Source organism: Mus caroli, chromosome 9, assembly GCF_900094665.2.
Source record: "Mus caroli chromosome 9, CAROLI_EIJ_v1.1, whole genome shotgun sequence".
Lineage (NCBI taxonomy): Eukaryota > Metazoa > Chordata > Mammalia > Rodentia > Muridae > Mus > Mus caroli.
This window is the reverse complement of record NC_034578.1, coordinates 27,110,548-27,131,027: the sequence shown is the minus strand read 5'-3', so window position 1 is coordinate 27,131,027 and position 20,480 is coordinate 27,110,548. Positions and strand designations below refer to the sequence as shown.

At 43.7% G+C, this 20,480-nt stretch overlaps 1 protein-coding gene across 1 annotated transcript in view; it reads right to left on the bottom strand.

The window, feature by feature from the left end:
* Prdm10 (PR/SET domain 10) overlaps positions 1–20,480 on the bottom strand; it is a 102,895-nt gene that overhangs the window by 44,815 nt on the left and 37,600 nt on the right. Inside the window, exons 4-9 of the mRNA XM_021172017.2 lie at positions 19,211–19,270; positions 11,924–12,131; positions 10,365–10,606; positions 8,111–8,314; positions 2,313–2,385; positions 282–399 (exon numbers count right to left, since the gene is read on the bottom strand). Of these exons, the coding sequence (XP_021027676.1) occupies positions 282–399; positions 2,313–2,385; positions 8,111–8,314; positions 10,365–10,606; positions 11,924–12,131; positions 19,211–19,270 (905 nt within the window). The remainder of the gene's footprint in view (positions 1–281; positions 400–2,312; positions 2,386–8,110; positions 8,315–10,364; positions 10,607–11,923; positions 12,132–19,210; positions 19,271–20,480) is intronic.

The window sequence follows — 20,480 nt, the reverse complement described above, 5'->3', positions numbered from 1 at the left end:
CCCTCTTCTGGAGTGTCTGAAGACAGTTACAGTTTACTTACATATAATAAATTAAAAAAAAAAATCTTAAAAAAAAAAAAGAAAGAAAAAAATAGCAAATAAAAAAGGCATGTCCTCAAGGTCTTCATCAGCCTACCTGGTTACCTGTACACACATGAATCTGTGTATGTATGTACAGATACACACACACACACACACATACACTCATTCACTTTCACACATTTACAAATGATTTCAAACCACTAAGAACCAAGTGTGTGATCCCTGCCTCCCGTGCCCACCTGGTAAACACATCTAGTTTCTCATCGTGAGAATTGAGATGCTGCTGCAGCTGCTCTGAGCTGATAAACCGCCGATTGCACTCATAGCACGGCCAGTTCTTCTCTTGCTCTCGAAGAACTGTAGCCAGGAAAGAGAAATCAAAATTTTTGGCTGATGATCAATAGACACCAGGAAGATGCAGCTCCTGCTATCCCCTCCATTTTTATCTCCCTGTAGACAATAGCTGCTATTTGCATTAATTTCTTGTTATAAAACAAAGGCTAAGGTTTGGCAGAGAAGTAGATCTTAGGATCTTACTTTTTAAGCATTTATGTATGACATCAAAAGACCCATACTATCAACCCACCCTCTCTTATCCTCTCAACACATAAAAAATTTAAGGAGATCTTTACTTAGATAACTTCTTGTTTCAGATCCAAGTTTCATAATTAAGGATATATCTTATCACAATGAAAGCCAGTGGTCAGCACAATCTAACAAAATGTCCAACCATATTCAAAGGAGGAATATGTGCATGCCCCATGACCCAGCATCAATTCCTTTCCCAGCTATACACCCAATCAAAGTGTGCACAGATGCCTCCTAAAACACATGCCTAAGAAGACATCCCGGTATTGTCTTGTCCATAGTTGTATGATGGAAAAGATCTGATAGCCTTGACGCCTGGTCCTTTCGAGGTGACCTCTAAGCCACTGGAGCTTCCTGAATAATAGGAGGTTCTTTGCACTGGGAGCCCCTCATCCCATCTGACTTTATCCTGACAAGTCTCAAGTTGGGAGCTACTGTGGCTAGAAAGACGTGACTGTGTGATTAGATGGTTGGTGTTTTGAGTTTGCTGATGTGTCTTACGTCAGGAGGGAAGGGAAGCTAAAGACGGAGTTCAGTCACATGGTCAACCATACCATTAGTCATGCCTATGTAATAAAGCTTCAATAAAAGCTCTGGACAACAAAGTCAAGCCCTTACGTTTGGGTTCAACAGTTCAGTGCCCCAGGAGGGCTTATGTCCTGAGGACACGTACGTCATTCTAAGATGTATGTCGTTGCACCTGGCTGGTTCTGATGTATATCTTTTATTTAAAAACTCTAATCCCTCATTTTAGTACTTTCCTGGGTCCCAAGAGTCACTCTAATAAATTATGAAGCCTGCAGAGGTACAGGGATCCCTAAATTGTGGATTGAAGTATGAGTGGCATGGGAACCCCAGAATCCTAGAGGTCCTGTCTGAAGTGAGTCTTGTGGAAGACCATACCTTTAACTGATGAGGTATCACCTAATTCTGTATACTTAATATCATAACTACATCACACAACTAAATCATAACAAGGTAGATAAACGGTTATACAGTTATGAGTAGAGTACCTGACAGCAATGATAATATATAAATTGATATAAACAATGTGGATGCATCTCAAGACTATGTTCACCTAGCAGTCGGGAGTTTGGCTCAGTGGTAGAATGTTTGCTAAGCAAGTCCAAGGCCATAGGTTCAGTTCCCAGCTCCAGAAACAAAGAAAACACTATGTTCAAGCAAAAGATGCCCAAACATAAAAAATGTGCACATTATGATATCATTCTGTTCATAACAATTCATTAATAAGCAAGTAATGTGTGATATTAGAAATCAGGACAGTACACTTGGGGAATCTGCACAGGTGTGTTCCTGTGAAAACTAACCAAGCTGTGTACACTACATTATTTGTGTATCTCTCTGTAGGTGGAATATACTTCAATTACATTTACATTTAAAAAACAAGGTCAATGTTGGCTTTGCTATTATTTCCAGATATGATTAATTCTAGATAGGGATCTTCCTCTGACACTAAGGTCCTAATTTGATAGCAGGAAGTTTTCATTATATTAAATACTATTTTCTAGCACTAGATATGTAAACCTGTCATTTTAATTTGACCCTAGGATTAAATGGAGACATGTAGCTCTGAGAAACCGACTCTCATATCTTGTGAGATATACTGAGATGGGGAAACCGGATGCTACGTGTGAAAGAGGCACACACAGAAGTCCAAGCACCTTTCCTCTCTTCTTCAGATATATCATGGATTTTCTGATTCACGAATTCAGCGTAGGATGCAGCGTACCACACCTAGAAGAACCAAGGACAGCATTAAGAACCAACAGACCCCACCAGCTGGGCTTCGCATGCTTAAATGACTTCTCCTGCTTACATAAAACAATTTGGGCATTTCATTAACATATCCATTAACGGCAAGGGCCACACTGTGAGCCTCCAAGATATGTGAATCTCCATCTGGCAGATTAGCAAGGGGCATCGAAGATGCAGATGATCTGCCTGTTTCCTTCTTCCTTTTTAAAAATTGATGTTGTTATTTTTAAAAAATTCACAAGGCTTACTTACATTCATAGTATCTTTACCTAAATAAAACAGCCTTTGAGAACTCTACATTTCAATGTGGGTTTTTATACAGCTGTAACCATAGACGCTGTGACTCAGGTTAGTGATGGGATCATGGATAGGACTGTGTCAGATGTCCCTGTTCCCCAGTCTTCTTACCCCCTTCTGCTTCTGTTCACTCTCCTTGGCTGTCTCCAGCCCTGTCTACAAAACTTCCACAGGTTGCTGCTGCTCCACGCTTAGTCTAAACCCTGAGTCTTCTTATTTCCTTCCTGGTATCACACCCATTTTCAACCAACTCTATGCTGATAACTAACTCCTAAATCTTTTTCTTTTGCTTTAGTTTTATCCCTAGAGACTCATCTATCTCAGGCTGGCCTCACACTCAGTCAGTGGTTGAGAATGGCCTGGTTATAGGACTATGTGCCATCTATGGCTTGTGCAGGATTGAAAATCGAGGCCAGGAACTTGTGCATAAATCCTCAGCTCTTTGATAGTATTATCTTTAGACAAGATTTTACTAAGTTGCTCAGACTGGCCTCCAACTTGTAACTCTCCTGCCTCAGCCTGCTGAGTAGCCATGACTCCAACCATGCATGGCCATGCACAGCTTTCATCCTTAATATTTAGGCAAGAATGGCTTTGCTGTCGTTTTGATTTTGAAGTGCTGGAAATGCAGCCCTCTGTATGTGCTGGCAAACTGTTCTACGACTGCCAGAACTAGCCATCTCAAATTCTCAATGTCCTACCTCCCAACAGCTACCCAGACATGAAGCCTAAAACATGTCTTCTATTTCTCCATTCATTTGAGTAATCTTTAGCAAGGACCGTCCTCAGATGTGATATACCACCTGTTCAGTGTGTGAGCTACCAGATGAGTGCTAACACCATCTTTTGCCTAGATTACCACCCGGCCTTCTAACTAGCCTCTCTTCTTCCTTGCAATTCCCAATCACAATGGTAGTGGTGGTGGTCGTCCTCTTCTTCTCCTTCTTCTTCTCCTTCTGTTTAGTTTACGTGTATGAGTATTTTTATCTTCATATCACATGTGCCTTGCCTGAAAAGATTATCAAAAACCCTGGAACTGGAGGTTACAGATGGCTGTGAGGCATCATGTGGTTGCAAGAAATTGAGCCTGGGTCCTCTGCAAGAACAGCAAGTGCTCTTAACCTCTGAGCCATCTCTCCAGCCCCATGGACGTCTTCTTAAAAAACTGGATTTTGCTGTATGGGTTTCCATTTGACTTTTCATTGTATGATAAACCTGAAAGGCTTAATTCATGATGATTCCCCCAAAGAACTCTGTGATCTCCCCAATACATCGCTACATACCTCAACCCTGTCACTACCCACCAATGGGCCAAGACGGCTTGTTCTTGGCTACCTGAGCATGCAGCATACTTTCCAGCCTGGAACTGGACTCCAGGAATACAGTGTTGGTCCCTCTAAGTCTGCCATCCTTGCCCTTCACCTCTTAGCAAGCCTTCTATCCAGCATATGCAAATCGGTCCCTGTCTGTTACTCACTTTTGCATATGTCACTTACTCATTTGATATTGTTTGTTTTACAGTTTTCTGTTCTCCTCTCCCTTAGACTCAAGTCTGCTAAACACAGGGGAAGCCTGCTTTTTCTTAATGTAGGAAACACACGTGAAGTTCACTATGTATTAACTTCTAAATGAATTAATCATGCATAATTTTATGTGCATTAAATATATGAGTGTAGTAGTATAAGAAGACTTCTGTAGAACAATGTTTTGTAGACTCTGTGTTCCACAATTCCTTAACTATGCCCCTCTGCTTATATTATTTTTTGAAGTTTGTCATTTTCCTACTACAAATTCTGTCCTAATCCATTACTTTCAAGACATATGTTTTTCCATCTCAGAAATCAAAATATAACTGGGTACAGTAGCATATATCTAGAACCTCAGCACTTAAGGGAGGACAAGGCTGGGATGCACAAAAACCCAGTCTCAAAAAAAACCAAAACAACCCCTCCCACCCCCCAAACTGGGCTCTTTGCTGTTCTTGGAAGAGGAATCAGAAGGTATCATACTCACACCCTGGCATCCACCAGCCTTCATGCAACTAACGTCAGTAGCCTGCTCCTCAATTCTGCACAGGCCTGGCCTGGCCCTGGGTGCTGTCCCCACCTCCTACAGGGCTCAGAGACTGTAAGCAATTGCTAAGCAATTCTAAGTGAAGACTGGAGGGGGAAAAAAACCTGTCATTTCAAAGCAGCACAAGGTTGGTGAGCATCTACAGGGTCTTGGTGCTAAGGCACCAAGCAGAACTGTCAAATTTCCTGCTGATTTGATCAGAAAGCTCATTCATTCCCATGCACTGTTCACTTCAGAATAAAGGCCACCCAATGGGACAGTGCAGTGTCAAGGCTTGCAGACAGAATCGCAGTGATGTGAGAAAACACCCAAGAATGTATCACTTACTTTGAAAATACTCAGGGTGTCCAGCATAGTGGGATAGCCTGAAATCCCTGCACTGGGAGGCTAAGGTAAGATAGCCAGTTAGCTTGAAGATAGCCTGAGCTACATAGTAAGTTCCAGGCCAGCCAGGCCTACACAGTGAGACCCCATTTTTAAAAGGAAAAGTACTTGGGGCCAACCATGCCTTGTTACTCACACACCAGTGGGGCATAATTTTTAATTGAGCTCTAATCAAATGTAGAGTAGCTCCTTGGATGATAATGATGAAACAATCATTTTATTGATTTTATGAATAGACTACAATAAAAAAAACCTGACAATATTCTTAATGGAGCATCTTAATCGCTGTTATGTCTTAAGAGCCAGTAAATATAGTCTTGCCATGTTATAATATAACTAGTTCTTTCTGTTTTCACAACGGTTTCCCCAGATTATCTCTGAGAGATCTTGAACATCTTTTGTATTGGTTCAGGAATATTCATACTCTATAATGTAATGCTGTAATCAAAGTCTCTGCTTTACGGTGGTGGTGGTGTGTATGTACACCCGCACAGGGCAGGGATATGTATGTACACCTGCACAGGGCAGCGATGGATACGTGGACAGAGGTTAGGAGAAAGTCTCTTAGGAGCTGGTTCTCTATTGCCACCTTGTGGATCCAGGGACTGAATTCATGTCATCAGGCCTGTGTAAGTGCTTGTCTCTACCCACTGAACAATCTCACCAGCCCTGGTTTTAAAACTGTCACTTTCTTTTTCTGCTAATTTAAACCAACACAGGCAGTAACTCATACTTTGCTGGTTGATACCTTTGTCTTCTGCAATATTGAGGGTTCTCTCCAGAGTGCCACACACAGCAGGTGCCCTCCACCAAGCTTTATCTTGAGCCCTTTTCGCATTTTTTTAAATTATTGAGAAATCATTTAAACATGTTTTTACTATTGGTTTCTTCCAATTAAGCTCTGTTGCTGCAGTTCTCCACCTGCATCGTGAGGCCGGACTACAACACACTGCTCCGCTTTCACATGCGAACACGGGAGTGATTACAGAGACCTCTTCCATCCAACTGCTTCCTTTTTATCTGTTTTGGTTCACTGGTTGGTTGGGTCTCTCTCTCTCTCTCTCTCTCTCTCTCTCTCTCTCTCTCTCTCTCTCTCTCTCTCTCTCTCTCGGTCTCACCATGTAGCCCTGGTTACTCTATAACTATCCTTGCAGAGCAGCCTGGCAGTAAACCCTGTCTCCTGGTGCTGAGATTAAAGCCATGCATCACCACTCCCAGCCTTCTTTTGTTCTCTGTACTGCTAGGTATCAAGCCCGGGGAGCATTGCCTATGCTAGGCAAGTCCTCTACCCTGAGCCAGATTCCTAGCCTTGGCTATTTATTACATCTTACTGTTCTTTGGCTCTGCCCATCATCACCCCCACAGCTCCATCTGCCGTTTCAATGAGAGAGAACTGGGGATGCAGCTCAGCAGCTCTCTACCCAGACCCAAGGGAGAGGGATGAGGGAGAGCAGGTAAGACATCTTTCTGTAACTAAAAAGCATTCTTTTCTTTCTTTCAGGCCTTTTTTTAAATTACTATTATTACAAAATGTACTGGATGCTACTCTTGGTAATATAATATATAATATAATATATAATATATATATAATATATATATAATATATAATTACAAAATGTACTGGATGCTACTCTTGGTAATATAAGGAGAAGGGAGCAGAAGACCAGGGAGTCAGGGTCACTCCTTAGCTACGTCGTGTGAGTTAGAAGCCAGCAAGGACTATGGAAGGCCCCGTCTCTCATGGTTCTGGATAGATTGACCACAAGCCAGGGGATGCCCACCCCCAAGCACAAACGAGAATCAATGTGTTATTGTTGTTTAAAAGATACAAATTTGGGGGGTAGGGAAATGTGGGCAGCTCTGGAAGGAGTTAATGGGAGGAAGTGGGAGTAACTATGACCAAAATACACTGCATGAAATTACCAAAGAATTAATAAAAATAGTTTTAAAGACCCTAACACAAAACAGACAAAACTTGTGTGTCAGTTGAGCACAGTGGAACATGCCTGTAATATCAGGATGAGGGAGACTAGGCCAGGCATGTTTTAATTTAAGAGCAGCCTGAGCTGTGCAGGGAGATCCACAGCCCCGGGGTGTAGCTGAGTGGATGACTATCATGTAAAAGTACGAAAATTCAACACCTGGCAGTGCAAAAGGGAAAAAACAAAACCCCAAAACCAAGAATGCTCATGACATAGAGAATCATAGCACAATTTTTATTATGTCATTGAGTTCATAAATAAATTCTAACAATTATCCTCAAAAATTATTTCTGAAATCAGAAGCCAGCACATAAAATTATTTGAAAAAAAAAATGAAATTTTTAGATAAAGAAATCTTAGGCATGCATCTGAATCTCACTTTATCAAATCTCCCATTTCACAAGTAACTCTTCCTCAGTACATACCCTGGCATGGGCACCGTCGGCCACCTACCACCGTCACCAGGATCCCCCACAGTGAGGGCCTCACCCCATGCCTCACACCCTGCTGTAGGCCCCTGGCGAACATAAAAAGTGGTCTACTGCCATTCTATTTCATTGACAAGATTACTAAAAGTCTACAGTGCACAGTACAGTCAGCCCTGCTTGTTCAGGGTTCCACCAACAACAGAGTGAAAATACATGAATAACAGCATCACCATCTGTACTGAAGCCCATACATTAGGCATGATGACTATTTACATAGCATTTATCTTACAGGAGATATTATAAATAGACTGGAAATTATCTAAAATGTGCGTGAGGACATGCATGGGCTCTATGCATACACATATGTAAGAGATTTGAGCATCCGTAGACTTTTGTAACTGTGAAAGGGAGGGATCCTGGAAGCAACAGGAAGGCTGAAGTCACTCAATAATAGAGGAATTATCAGGGAAGGATCCTTTTATAGGAAAGAGCCCTAATCATCACCCTGGCTGGCAGGCAGCTGTGGATCCAGTTCTGTACCTTCAGTTCCTGCTTGGGCTCCACGTTCTTTATTGTTGTGTAATACACATGGTGGCCATATTGGTAAGCTACCAGGTTCTGTTCTAGGTGGTTCTGGGCTGGGCGCACAAACATCATCCAGTTACAAAGAGTCTCATCGGACAACTCAAACCACAGGTCTTCATGCAAATCCCTGTCTTTTCTGTCTCCTTTATCAAGAGAAACCTGTAACCAAAGAGAAGGTGAACTGAACTGTGTCCTCCAGAAAGGCAATATGCATTAACTGCTGAGCCATCCCTCCAGCCCTGAGGAAGCACGCGTTTCTTTTAAATATATTTTCATTTTGTTTTATGCATGTGCCTGAGTGTTTGTCTGTGCATCACATATACACAGTAACCCACAGAGGTCGGAAGCAGCAGCAGATATCCTGGAACTGTAGTCATAGATGGTTGTGAGCTGCCGTGTAGGTGCTGGGAACAAAAGCCTGCTCCTCTACAAGAGCATCAAGTTCTCTTAACTGCTGAACTGTGTGTCCACCTCTGCCATCCCCTGAGAATTATTCTTTAACACAAAGAACGCCACAAGTCAGACCCATTCCAAGACTCAGAACAGTCTCAGTGCAACTGTTCCAGCACACACAGGGCACCCACTGCCACAGATGTCTCCATACTCTAGTTAAAGTCTTTCTTTTGGACACAGGACCTGACCCTAGGCCCAGGCTACCCTGGAATTCACAATCCTCCTGCCTCAGCCTCACAATTGCTGGGATTATAGGTATGTGCCACCACACCATCTCTAAAATGAAAACTTTGTTTCAGATAGGTTCTCACGTAGCCCAGGATGGCCTCAAGCCCACCATGTAGTCAAGGGTGACCTTTATCTTGTGATCCTCCTGTCTCTCCCTCTCAGATGCTGGGATTACAAGGCAGATGAGCATTCGACCAAGATGCATTTCCAGCCCTCCATCATTTGGTTTAGAAGAGAAGATGCAGTTAGCATGGTGGCATGTGCCTTTCATCACAGCACTTGAAATCTGTATGTTCGGGGCTAGCTTGGTCTACATAGAGAGTTCCAGTACAGCCAGGGCTATTTAGAAAGGCTCTATCTCAAAAAAAAAATTTTTTTTGTTTATTAAAATAAACAAAAGAGAAAGTACACCAAGCCCCCTATTAAGAGTTTAACTTTATGATCTCCCTGGTCCCCCCAGAAAATCATGTGGGAATCCTATAACCCTGATTCCTCAGATGTGACTACAGTGGAGTCAAGATCTCTAATAGGGTGATTCTGCTACCACAGCATCATCAAGGCCGCTGTAACCCAGTAAGGGGAAGCATGAACACAAACATGCGGCCTGGCAGTCTTCTGAGCTTTGAGAAGTATATTTCCATTATTTAAGCTACCCAGCAGGTATATGCAGTGTGCACATGTGACCAGAATATGAAATTGGATTTTTTCTTCCTTTCCCTTTCTTTCTTTCTTTCTTTCTTTCTTTCTTTCTTTCTTTCTTTCTTTCTTTCTTTCTTTCTTTCTTTCTTCTTTGAGACAGGGTTTCTCTGTGTAGCTCTGACTGTCCTGGAACTCACTCTGTAGACCAGGCTGGCCTCGAACTCAGAAATCTGCCTGCCTCTGCCTTCCGAGTGCGGGATTAGAGGCGTGCGCTACTGCCCTGCTTCCTCTGTAGCTGCTTTTATTCCCTCAGGCATCTTTTTGATTCAGTCTAGCTAGCCAGCTCCAAGGATCCTGTCCTCACTCTCAGATTACTGCAATGACAGGTGAGTCACCACACCTATTACACTTTTGGTTGTTGTTGTTAGTATTGTTTATTTTATATGTGGTAGTGTTTTGCCTGCATGTATGTATACCACATGCATGTGGATCCCAGAAGGCGGCACTGGATCACTCAGAACCAGAGATCTCCATGTTCTGAGCTGCTGGATGGGTGCCGAGGAGCTGAACTCTGCTCCTGTGCTTGCATGCCTAGGGTTTTGTCTCCCCCCAGCATCCTGGAGTGTTTTAAGACGAAAGCCCAGCATACTACTCATAGCTCCCCAAATTCCCTATCTCCAAACACTTCTGCAATGTCTTAAGCAGATACCATTACCATCTCTAGTGCTCTGAGGATGCAGACCAAGCTTCCATAGAAGCAACGTAAAGCACGGAAACAAAACTAGCAAATAGCTGGTGTGATCTGGAAAAAAGGAGACTCGGGGCAAAATATAAGTGACTGTTGGAAAGTCTTAACAGAACGAGTGCAGTGGTAGAAAGCCCAAGTTACCTTGAGATGAATGTAGCAATCTTTCAGCTCTGATCCCCTGACCAGCGGTCCCTCCACTGGGCCGAACTGGGTGCGCTTGGGGATCCGTCTTTTGGAGAACACTCCTCCGAGGAACCTATCTATGTAGAGGACCAGAGGCAGGCTCGCTCTTGCCCGGGTGAGCACAGGCCGGTTAGGGATGGGATGCAAGGGGCCATGCTTTGGGCACACCGAAGAATGTGCATTGTTACACTCCTCACACCCTGCAAGAGAAAGCGAGCTTAAAGCGAAGTCAAATGCCTTGAAGCCTCTTGAGCCAATGAAAGAGGTGCTGACCTAAAAACAATCCCAAATCTAAGTTTTCAGGCCAAAGTCAGTTAACTCCTACAAAGATGCTAGCAATCTACTATAAAGTATTACCTTCCATAGCCCAGCGAGAATGCTGTGATTTCCCCTTAACATCATGCTAATCCCCTTATGCCTGCTAAAAGTAAAACCCTGACAAGACCGTCTAATCTACTTCCTCCCAATGAGTTTGAGAAGCTATAACACAGGGGCAGTCTAAGGCAAACAGAGAATGCGATTCTCTTCAGGCTGCACAGCCTTTCTTACTCAGACAGCACCGTCAGTCCAGCCCTGGAGGGACATACATTTTCAATCGATGCTGGAATTCTGAATTTGCCTCAAGCCATTGAATGCTCTCTCCCTTTTCAAGAGGAGCCCGGATACTCGGTCACAAATCAGAGACAAGTAACCAAGCCAAACATAGTTCAGACTCATCGCACCCCTCCCACTCTGGCTATGTGCTGACCTGGTTTAGGTAATTGAAATTTCCACAGTTCTCAAGTAATGCAGACTGACTTTGTAGTAATATTTATAAGATAAATAAATTTTAGTGCATTTGATTAAGGAGCTGCCTTGAAAACTTATTCAAAGAAAAACAAAACAAAGTTCTTTGTTACATGGGGCTTAGCTGTGGAGCTGAGTACTGCCCCAACCAGACATGAGGGTGGTGCAAAGCCACAAACTTGCTCACTCAGGAGAATGAAGTCAGTGTGCCACGTGGGCATGAAAAGCCGCAGAAAGAAACAATGAACTGGAAGGGAAACACAGAAGCCTGAGCAGGCAGGACAGAAGGACGATTCAGGGTGCGGCATCCCACCCCGAGCTGGAGTCAGCTCTTCCAAGGCACTCAAAGTTATAACCTTCAGAATAAAGCCAGCCTAGAAAGGCTGTAGAGTGCACCTGTGTAGCAGTGCCTGAAAACCTGTGAGTATCCGTACACATCCCATGAAATAGACAAAGCAACTCAGTGCAGAGAGCCGACCTAGGCCAACTCACTGTAGCTACTAAGATCCCCAGTGTGGGCCTGGCTGCCCACTCACTCGACCCTGGGAAGGTAACTAACCTCTTCTGGGTTTCAGGTTCCTTATCAGTAAAAACAAAAAACAAAACAAGGGTCGGGACCTCCCTCCTAGGGTTGCTGGGAAGACAGAGAGAGATGATGCGATAGCATATGGGATGGAAAACTGACCACACTTGCACATATTCTCCCAGCACAGTCCAGTGCCTGAACTTACACAAGTCATGGGGGTCAAAAGGCCGGGGTGGGTCAGGCTGCCAGTCCTCCACATCCGTGTCTTCAGCATCCTCTTCCTCCTCTTCCTCTGTATCCTCATCCTCATCTTCTTCTTCTTCCTCTTCCTCTTTTGCATCTAGTCTGGCAATGGGGTTCTGCAGAGTCGCCAGAGGGTCGGAACCATGCACACTCTCAATGGAAGGCAGCACCTGATTATGTACAGGTATGAGGCTTGGACAGAAACTTACAGGACAAAGCAAGCAGGCATCTCTTTTAAGCACACTAGGACCCACATGCATGCACAACAAATACACTCTTGACAGATATATTTTTTATACTAGTTTCTTTTAAGGCTCTGGAAAGAACAGCTTTTATCCATTGGCAACTTTATCCACAAGTCTAACTTCCTTCCAGATGTCTAATGCCCTTGGCTTTTAAGCGCTATTCTCCCTCTCGCCTTCTGCCTCATATCTGAGCAGACTGAGACAATGCTGACACACACCAGTACGAGGTTCAAATCTAGCTCCATTCCTTGCTCGCACAGGACATTTCATGTTGGCCTACAGGACCTGCCCTCCCTCCTGAGAGGCTTCAGGTGCACCAGAAGCATCTTCCATCGACTCGAGCCGGGGCTGCCTGTGAAACAGTCAGTCTCTTTGTGTTTGTTTGCTTGTTTTTGGTTTATTGGTTTTTGTTTGTTGTTTTCCAGACAGGGTTTCTCTGTGTAGCCCTGGCTGTCCTGGAACTCACTCTGTAGACCAGGCTGGCCTCGAACTCAGAAATCCACCTGCCTCTGCCTCCCAAGTACTGGGATTAAAGGCGTGCGCCACCACGCCCGGCTCTTGTCAGTCTTTTTATCTGGATTAAATCTGGGGGAAAGGAACCTACGGCTTTTTCAATTACTTTGCTTTTCTAGTAACTCATGCTTGTGTGACGTGTACACATGTAAGTGCATGAGTTGGTACACTTGCCTCTCCGTGCATATATGCAAGTCAGATATCAACATTGGATTGATGCTTTTTTATCACTCTCCATTTTTTAAAATCATTATGGCATCTGTCCATGAATGCAGGTGCCCACAGCGGCTGAGGTGCTGGATCCCTTGGAGCTGGAGTTATAAGGAGTTGGGAGGCACCTGATATGAGCGCCGGGATTTGAACTTGGGCCCTCTAGCAGAGTAGTACATGCTCTTAACCACTGAGCCATCTCTCTTGCTGCATTCTATATTTTGATGCAAGGTCTATTGCTGACCTTGAGCTCATTAATTCAGCTACACCAGCTAGCTAACAGGCCCCTGGTATCTGCTTGTGTCTGACCCTGTAGCACTGGGGTTACAGGCAGGCACACAGCACCATGCCTGTTTTTATGTGGGTTCTAAGAACCCACACTCCTGTTCCCATGCTTGTACAACAAGCATTTTTTCCCACTGAGCCTCTCCCCAGCCCAGCTTGTTATTTTTCAGACAGAATTACTATGTTGCCTAGACAAGCTTTCCAAGCTCCTAGACTCAAGTGACCACCCCCACCCTCCCCACTCCCACCCCCTGCCCCTGCCTCCAGTATCTGGGACTACTCATTCCCCTTAGTGCTTTGCTTTGTTTCATTTTGTCTTCAGTGCTGGGAAGAGAATGCAGAGCTTTCTGCATACGAGGCAAATGTTCTAGCACTAAGTACATCCCCACTTCACTTTTCAAACTAAATACAGGGTATATACAATACATGGTTAGAACAACTTCATAGCTGATAGCTCTCCTTTGAAACACTCTGAAAGGCTTAAGTGTTTTGGATAGAATGAAAGAAGTGAATATTCCCTGTGCTTAAGTCAGTGTTACAAAGAAGCAAACATTTAGGTGACATACAAGATTAATGTTGTTCATCACATGCAGAAATAAGTAGCACCCTGCAAAATGACTGGCACATGCTATACAAGACCCTAAGTTCCTCTTGGCCAGCATCCTCTCTTCTGACCGTATTAAACCCATGTCCTTCTTAGTCATTTAACCATTTACTTGTCCATATGCTGGTTTCCTCTGCTAGGATGCTATTCCCTTGTCTCCCTTCAAAATGCAACCATGTTCCTCAGCAAGCTACATCTGACACCCTGACCCTCCCGTGTTCTGAATATCTACTGCAACTGGAAACACAGTCTGCTCGTCCAACAGCTCTGGGCCTCAATTCCTCCCCAGGTAGCCAGAACATTTGAGAAGAGGCTATCACATCTGCCTATACTGAGGTTCAGTAGAAAAGACTCATGTTTCTGTCAGGTGATACAAAAATTCAAAAACTCAAAAATTCCTAATTTATTCTATCATTTTTCATACAGCCAAACTTCCAGCTCCTTGGTCATCTTGCCTGCTTATTCCCTAGTGAGTTACACATGTCTATGAATGTGGCATCAGACCACACCAGCACATGACAGCCACCTTTCTACTGCCAACTTAGTAGACTAAATCACTTAGTAAGCTTAGACTCACCGATGCCCAGCCATTTCCCACTCATCTTCCCCCCTGACTTTTTAAGTAAGTCTGGCTATGTAGTTCAGGCTGCCCTTTAACTTGTGAGCCTCTTGTCACTGCCTCCTGAAATCTGGAATCATGGGCATATACCACTGTCTTATTTAGGGTTGTATTGCGGTTAACAAACACCATGACCAAGGCAACTCTTGTAGACTTAACTCTTATAACTCTTACATTTAACTGGGGCTGGCTTACAGGTTCAGAGGTTCAGTCCATTATTATCAAGGCAGGAGCATGGCATTGTCTAGGTAGGCATGGTGCAGGAGGAGCTAAGAGTTCTGCATCTTCATTGGAAGGAGAAGACTGTCTTCCAGGCAACAAGGACGGAGGGTCTTAAAGCTCACACCTACAGTGACACACCTACTCCAAAAAGACCACACCTACTCCAAAAAGGCCACACATCCTAATAGTGACACTCTCTGGGCCAAATATATGCAAACCATCACAGCCACCAAACCTAGCAACTCTTTTTTTAAGAGCCCCACATAGCCAGGCATGTTTATACATGACTTTAATTCCAGTACTCAGGAGTCAGAGACTGGCAGAATTCTGTGAGTTGAAGAACAGCCTGCTCTATACAATGATAATGGACAGCCAGGGATATAGAGAAAGACCTTGTCTCAAACAACAAAGAGCCATCAGAACGGCCTTGAACTTATGATTCTTGACACTACTTCCCAAGTGGCTGGGATAACAGGCATGCAGGTGCATGTTTGGCCTGTGTTTGCTTGAACTTGCACTCGTTTAACCTAGACTTTTACACAACATGCTATGTCTGAACCTCGGGGCCTTTCAGAATGTTTTCTTTTAAATGGTGGGGGGTTGGGGGAGTAGGAAAATACTCTGCCTCAGCCTGGACACAGACGAGACGCCTCCTGAAGGTGGGGAGAGAAGGCGGGGAGTTCTGGCAATGCAAACTCCTCAGGCTCCTCAGCACATCCTGCAGGGAGGAAGCAGCTTCCTCCCCACTTATCACCTTGAGTTTATTACCCCACCTTCTCTAAGCCACTTAAACTCAATGCCAGTGTCAGCGATGGATGAATGTTATCTCCACCAAAGCACCACATACACACACCTCGGTTCCTCAGAGCCTATCTCTGTGCAGAGCCCACCCACAAGATGCACTCCCAACTCTAAAGTTACTCTAAAGCTACAGTGAGACATTTTTTCTCGGTAGATGTGGTTCAGAGAGGTTGCTGCTGGCTTCTTGACCCTGCTGAGAAAGCTGGCATGGGAGCAGTCGTGACAACCTTCCCATGTCCCACACGTCAGCATTAGCTTTGAGGACTGATGCTGGAGCAAAATACTCGAAGCACAACAAGCACTGTGGGAAAAGCAGGGGAAGCATCAAAGAGCGTTTCTGGGTAAGACCTGTCTCTATGTAGACAGCACGGACCTGAACACACAGTGGGATGCTGTGCAACTTGGTTTAATTCAAATTCCCCTGGCATCCACTGAACTCTACATATGTATCTAAGTTCCTTTGAGGTGAGGTACATCTCAGTCCCCAAGCTGCAGACATGAAATTCAAGTTCTGTCACTACTTGGCTTTCCCACTATGTCACAATAGCCCCTGTGGAATTCAGTCTATTCAAGGAAGGCAGCAGCGGATGTAAACACCCCTTTCTTTGCCCCTCCTTGAATACTAGGCAACAGGCTAATACATTCACTCCTGGTGATGGCCAGGCAGTGGTAGGTGACCCGTATGTGCCTGGTTTACATAGAAGAAAAGAATTTGAAAGGAAGCTACTAGTCCTATACATTGCGCTCTGTACAATCACAGTGAAAGGAAAGAATTTGCTAAGCATGCTGTACACTTTCTTCTTCCCATGTAATGCTGCCCCGAGATTAATTCCAAAACTATACAATGCATTGCAGGACACGATTCATCTGAGAAGTGAAACCGGAGATGACACTGGGCAGCAGCGAGTAAGACAGAGTGGTCTGTGGCTCCTACTGGGCCCAATTATTAAGAAAGCATATTTTCCTCTCTGTGTGTGGGAAGTCACACACGCTAAGTTTTGGAAATAAAAAGGAATGAGTGCTTCCATGTCTGTGCACCACTGCTACCTCTCTTAAAGACAAAGGAAGGAACAGACAAAAAGAGCTTCAAACGGTCTTTGCACCAGTAAGAACAAAAAAGAGGCCTTTCAGCTAAGGCAGAAAGAAAGAGAAAGGCAGAGACTCAGACAGACAGGCAGACAGACAGAATTGGAGATGCAGCTCTGCAGTACTGTGTACTTTGCATGTACAGGGCCCTGAACTTGACCCCAGCATGAAGAACAGGAAGACCAAGCCCAAGCAAGGCGCTAAGCCAAACCTATAGTCACACTGTTTTATAACACCAGGGTTCACAGAGCTATCTAAGTACAATTTTCCTTTCATACAAAACATGAAAGGACCAGATTGTTTTGGGAGATTGGAGATGAAGAGCCCTTTGAGGTATAAATGGAAACAAAACCATCGATTAAAGCCTGCCTGAATAATAAAACAACAAAATGCATTTGTCCATCAGATTGTCAAGATCTGAGAGGAATGGAAGCACGGCAGTGGCAGGGTGGGAACAGGCATCTGCATATAGGTGACAGGGATATAAATGTCTTCAATAGCCAGAAGCAATCTACAAAGAACAGTCAAAATGGTTTTCTTAAACAAGACATGGTGGTTCACACCTAATCCCAGCCAATAGAGGCTCAGAGCCAGCTTAGGCTGCAATGCTAAACAACTACCTCAACAAAACAAAACAAACAAAAAGACCAAAAAACCAAAAACCTGTTTTCTTACTCATAAAAAACAAATCTCAAATGCATCAATCAAGCAGAACAATGCAACAAATTCCATATCCTTGCCATTTAGACTCACAGCACTAACTGATCTCCCACCCTCTTTACCTCTCACTAGATTACTGTGAAGCAAAACCTACACTTTATAGACCATCATCTTTAAAGAGTTGTGTGTGTGTGTGTGTTTGTGTGTATATGTGTGTGTATGTACATATTACTCTACAGTGATCTTTATAGTTTACAGATTATCATTTCTAAGAATTTACTGCTTTTAGTTTAATTAAAAATCTTTCAGCTGGGTACGGTGGTGCACGCCTTTAATCCCAGCACTCGGGAGGCAGAGGCAGGTAAATTTCTGAGTTCGAGGCTAGCCTGGTCTACAGAGTGAGTTTCAGGACAGCCAGGACTACACAGAGAAACCCTGTCTGGAAAAAAAAAAAAAAAAAAAAAAAAAAAAAAAAAAAAAAAAAAACAGAAAAACAAAAAACAAAAAAACAAAACAAAAAAATCTTTCACTGTTGCTATTTTTTCCCAACTGTCTCCCTCTTTTTTTACACTTGGTTCAATATAACCAGAATCCAAATGAAAACCATATACAGCCTTTATTACACTGATACATCCAAGTCTCTTAGCTCTCCTCCTCTTCTTTTCCCTTGCCATTATTTGTGAGGAAAGTCAGGGACAAAGCTCAGTAGTAGAATGCTTGTATAAATGAAAACAAAAAAACAACAAAAAAACCCAATATAGCAACAAAATCCAAACAGGTTATCTAGGTGGGATGTGGCTCCACTCATATAATGTTTGCCTCCCATGCATGGAAGACCTGGGCTGGATCCCAAGGAGCAATATAGGAAGTGTGACTGATGCTGCATGCCTGTGATCCCAGTGTATAGGAAGTGAAGGCAGGAAGATTGGAAGTTCAAGCCCAGCAGCTTAAAATACACAAGACCCTGTCTCAAAATCAAAATAAGCAAAAACCCCAAGCTCGAGGCCATTTCCTTTCTCCTGTAGTCCACAGTAGATCTCACCAGGAAGCCTTAGACACCCTTGACTCATCCAGTTTGCCTGCCATGCATCCTGTCAGCTGCAGAGCACTCAACAGACTTGGTCAGGTTCAGGTTTGATTTCCTGGGATGAGCACCACACAATAGGACACATCAGAAAGTATACAACACTAGGAGACGTAGACTGAGCAGCCATCCCTCCTCAGCCACAGGGACTTGCTACCGTCTGCTGTGTCCATCCAAGCCCTCCTCAGCAGTCTCTTTCAGGCTGCTATTGACAGACAGCAACCACCAGAACTACACTTCATAGGGATGAAAAAGATGCTATGATCATTGTCTGGAAAATAAACGTCTCCCTCATGTAACTGTCAGGGAGCCCCCTGCGCATGAAACTCTGGACAGAGGCTTGCCTGCCAGCTTTCAGGGTGGATAATGGTATGAGTGTTCTGTTTGTCTCTCCCTGTCTATGTCTCTCTTCTACATTGCCTTTCTCCTGAAACAAAGCCTAGCCATGTAACTCAATCTGGGTCAGAACCTGTGACTTTCCAGCCTCCGCCTCCCAAGTACTAGTGTTATAGAGGCACCAGGTCAATAACAACAACAACAAACCCTTATGATCATTCTTTTATTGGAACTTGAACAAACATTCTACTTAGGTTTGTGTCTGATCTGATGAGTCACTACTATTTTGCTCAGGCTGGTCTTGACCAGATGGACTCAACCAATCTTCCTGTCTCATCAACCTCACTGGTCTATGCTTACCTTTTAAAACTTCTCTAACCATGCACTCTTTCTTAGCAGCCGATTTCAATATACTGACTGCGGTGTGTTAGTATTGTGGTCTGTCTTGCTTGCTTTCCATTAAAGAAGTTAGAGGATGCACATATAAAATCCAAACACTCAAGGTGGCATAAGGGTAGAAGGACACTGCAGGAACACGACAGTCACTATATGACTTCCACATGCCACAAAGGGCTTCTCCTTACCTGTTGAGCTGTGGCATCCTGTTGGACATAAGCTACCTGGGCTGGGTCTGTAAACAGAGTCTAGAGAAAAACAAACATATCAAGAGCTTAGACTACTGACCTCCACAGGGAAAAATGACTCTCCTAAGAGAGTTATAGCTAAGAATTACCTTGACTCATAGCTAGTGATCCTTCATTAACGCAGGAGATAAAGACAGTATGCTTGCACCTGGCTACAGCCTTTCATTCACAAGGCTCCAGAGATCGAAGAAGCAACCATCCTAAAGGGCTAACAGACTTTAGTGTTCTACTCTCCAGCAAAGCCCCTCTTGAGGTTGAATGTCTCAGCTAATTAAAAAGGCATGTCATGCTAACATAAAGACATGCCATGAATGGAGTGTACCATTCAGCCTGAAGTCTACTCACAGAGAGACCTGTTTGTGAGTGGGTGAAAATGGACTGAGAGTAGGAGCACACCAGAATGTTAGGAACTTGGGTTCATACGCTATTAGAATAGGAACATGTGTTTATCATCAAAAAAGTAGGAAGAACACAAATGGAATGTATAGCCCGTGGATTCTTTTTTGGTAAAGCCAGTGGCTACAATAATGACAATGAGGACGCTTAGCCACGATAAACACATAACAACTAGAAAAGCAGACTTTCCTGAAGTTACAGCCAAGACCTGGTCAGTACCTCCGATCCAGAGAGAGTCACCCTGTCAGATCTCTCTGAAAGACTTTCATTTGCTCAAGACTTTCATAAATCTATGGAAATAAAAACTGGTTAAATCTGAATTCCAGAGGGACTGGTGCAAGAAGTTGAGATTCCTTCACTTTGACATTTTAAAAATTATGGAAATTCAGACATTTACTTAACATTATAATAAACTAACACTTACATACAGGCCACTCTTTACACAGACTCTGTATGTATTTCAGTACAGTCAGAGGACGAACACTAAACCCAGGCATTCCCAGTACCATGTGACCATCTGACAGTTTCATCTCTGTAATAGACTGGAAATGTTTTCATGAGGTGAATCTCTTTTTTTTTCTTAGAAGTGATATGAGCTTCTTGATGAAATATTACACAAGGACAATTTTATGACAAGGATCCTACTATAAAAATATGCATTTAAAAAAAATGAGGGGCTGGAGAGATGGCTCAGCAGTTAAGAGCGCAGGCTGAGCCAGGCAGTGGTGGCGCACGCCTTTAATCCCAGCACTTGGGAGGCAGAGGCAGGCGGATTTCTGAGTTCGAGGCCAGCCTGGTCTACAAAGTGAGTTCC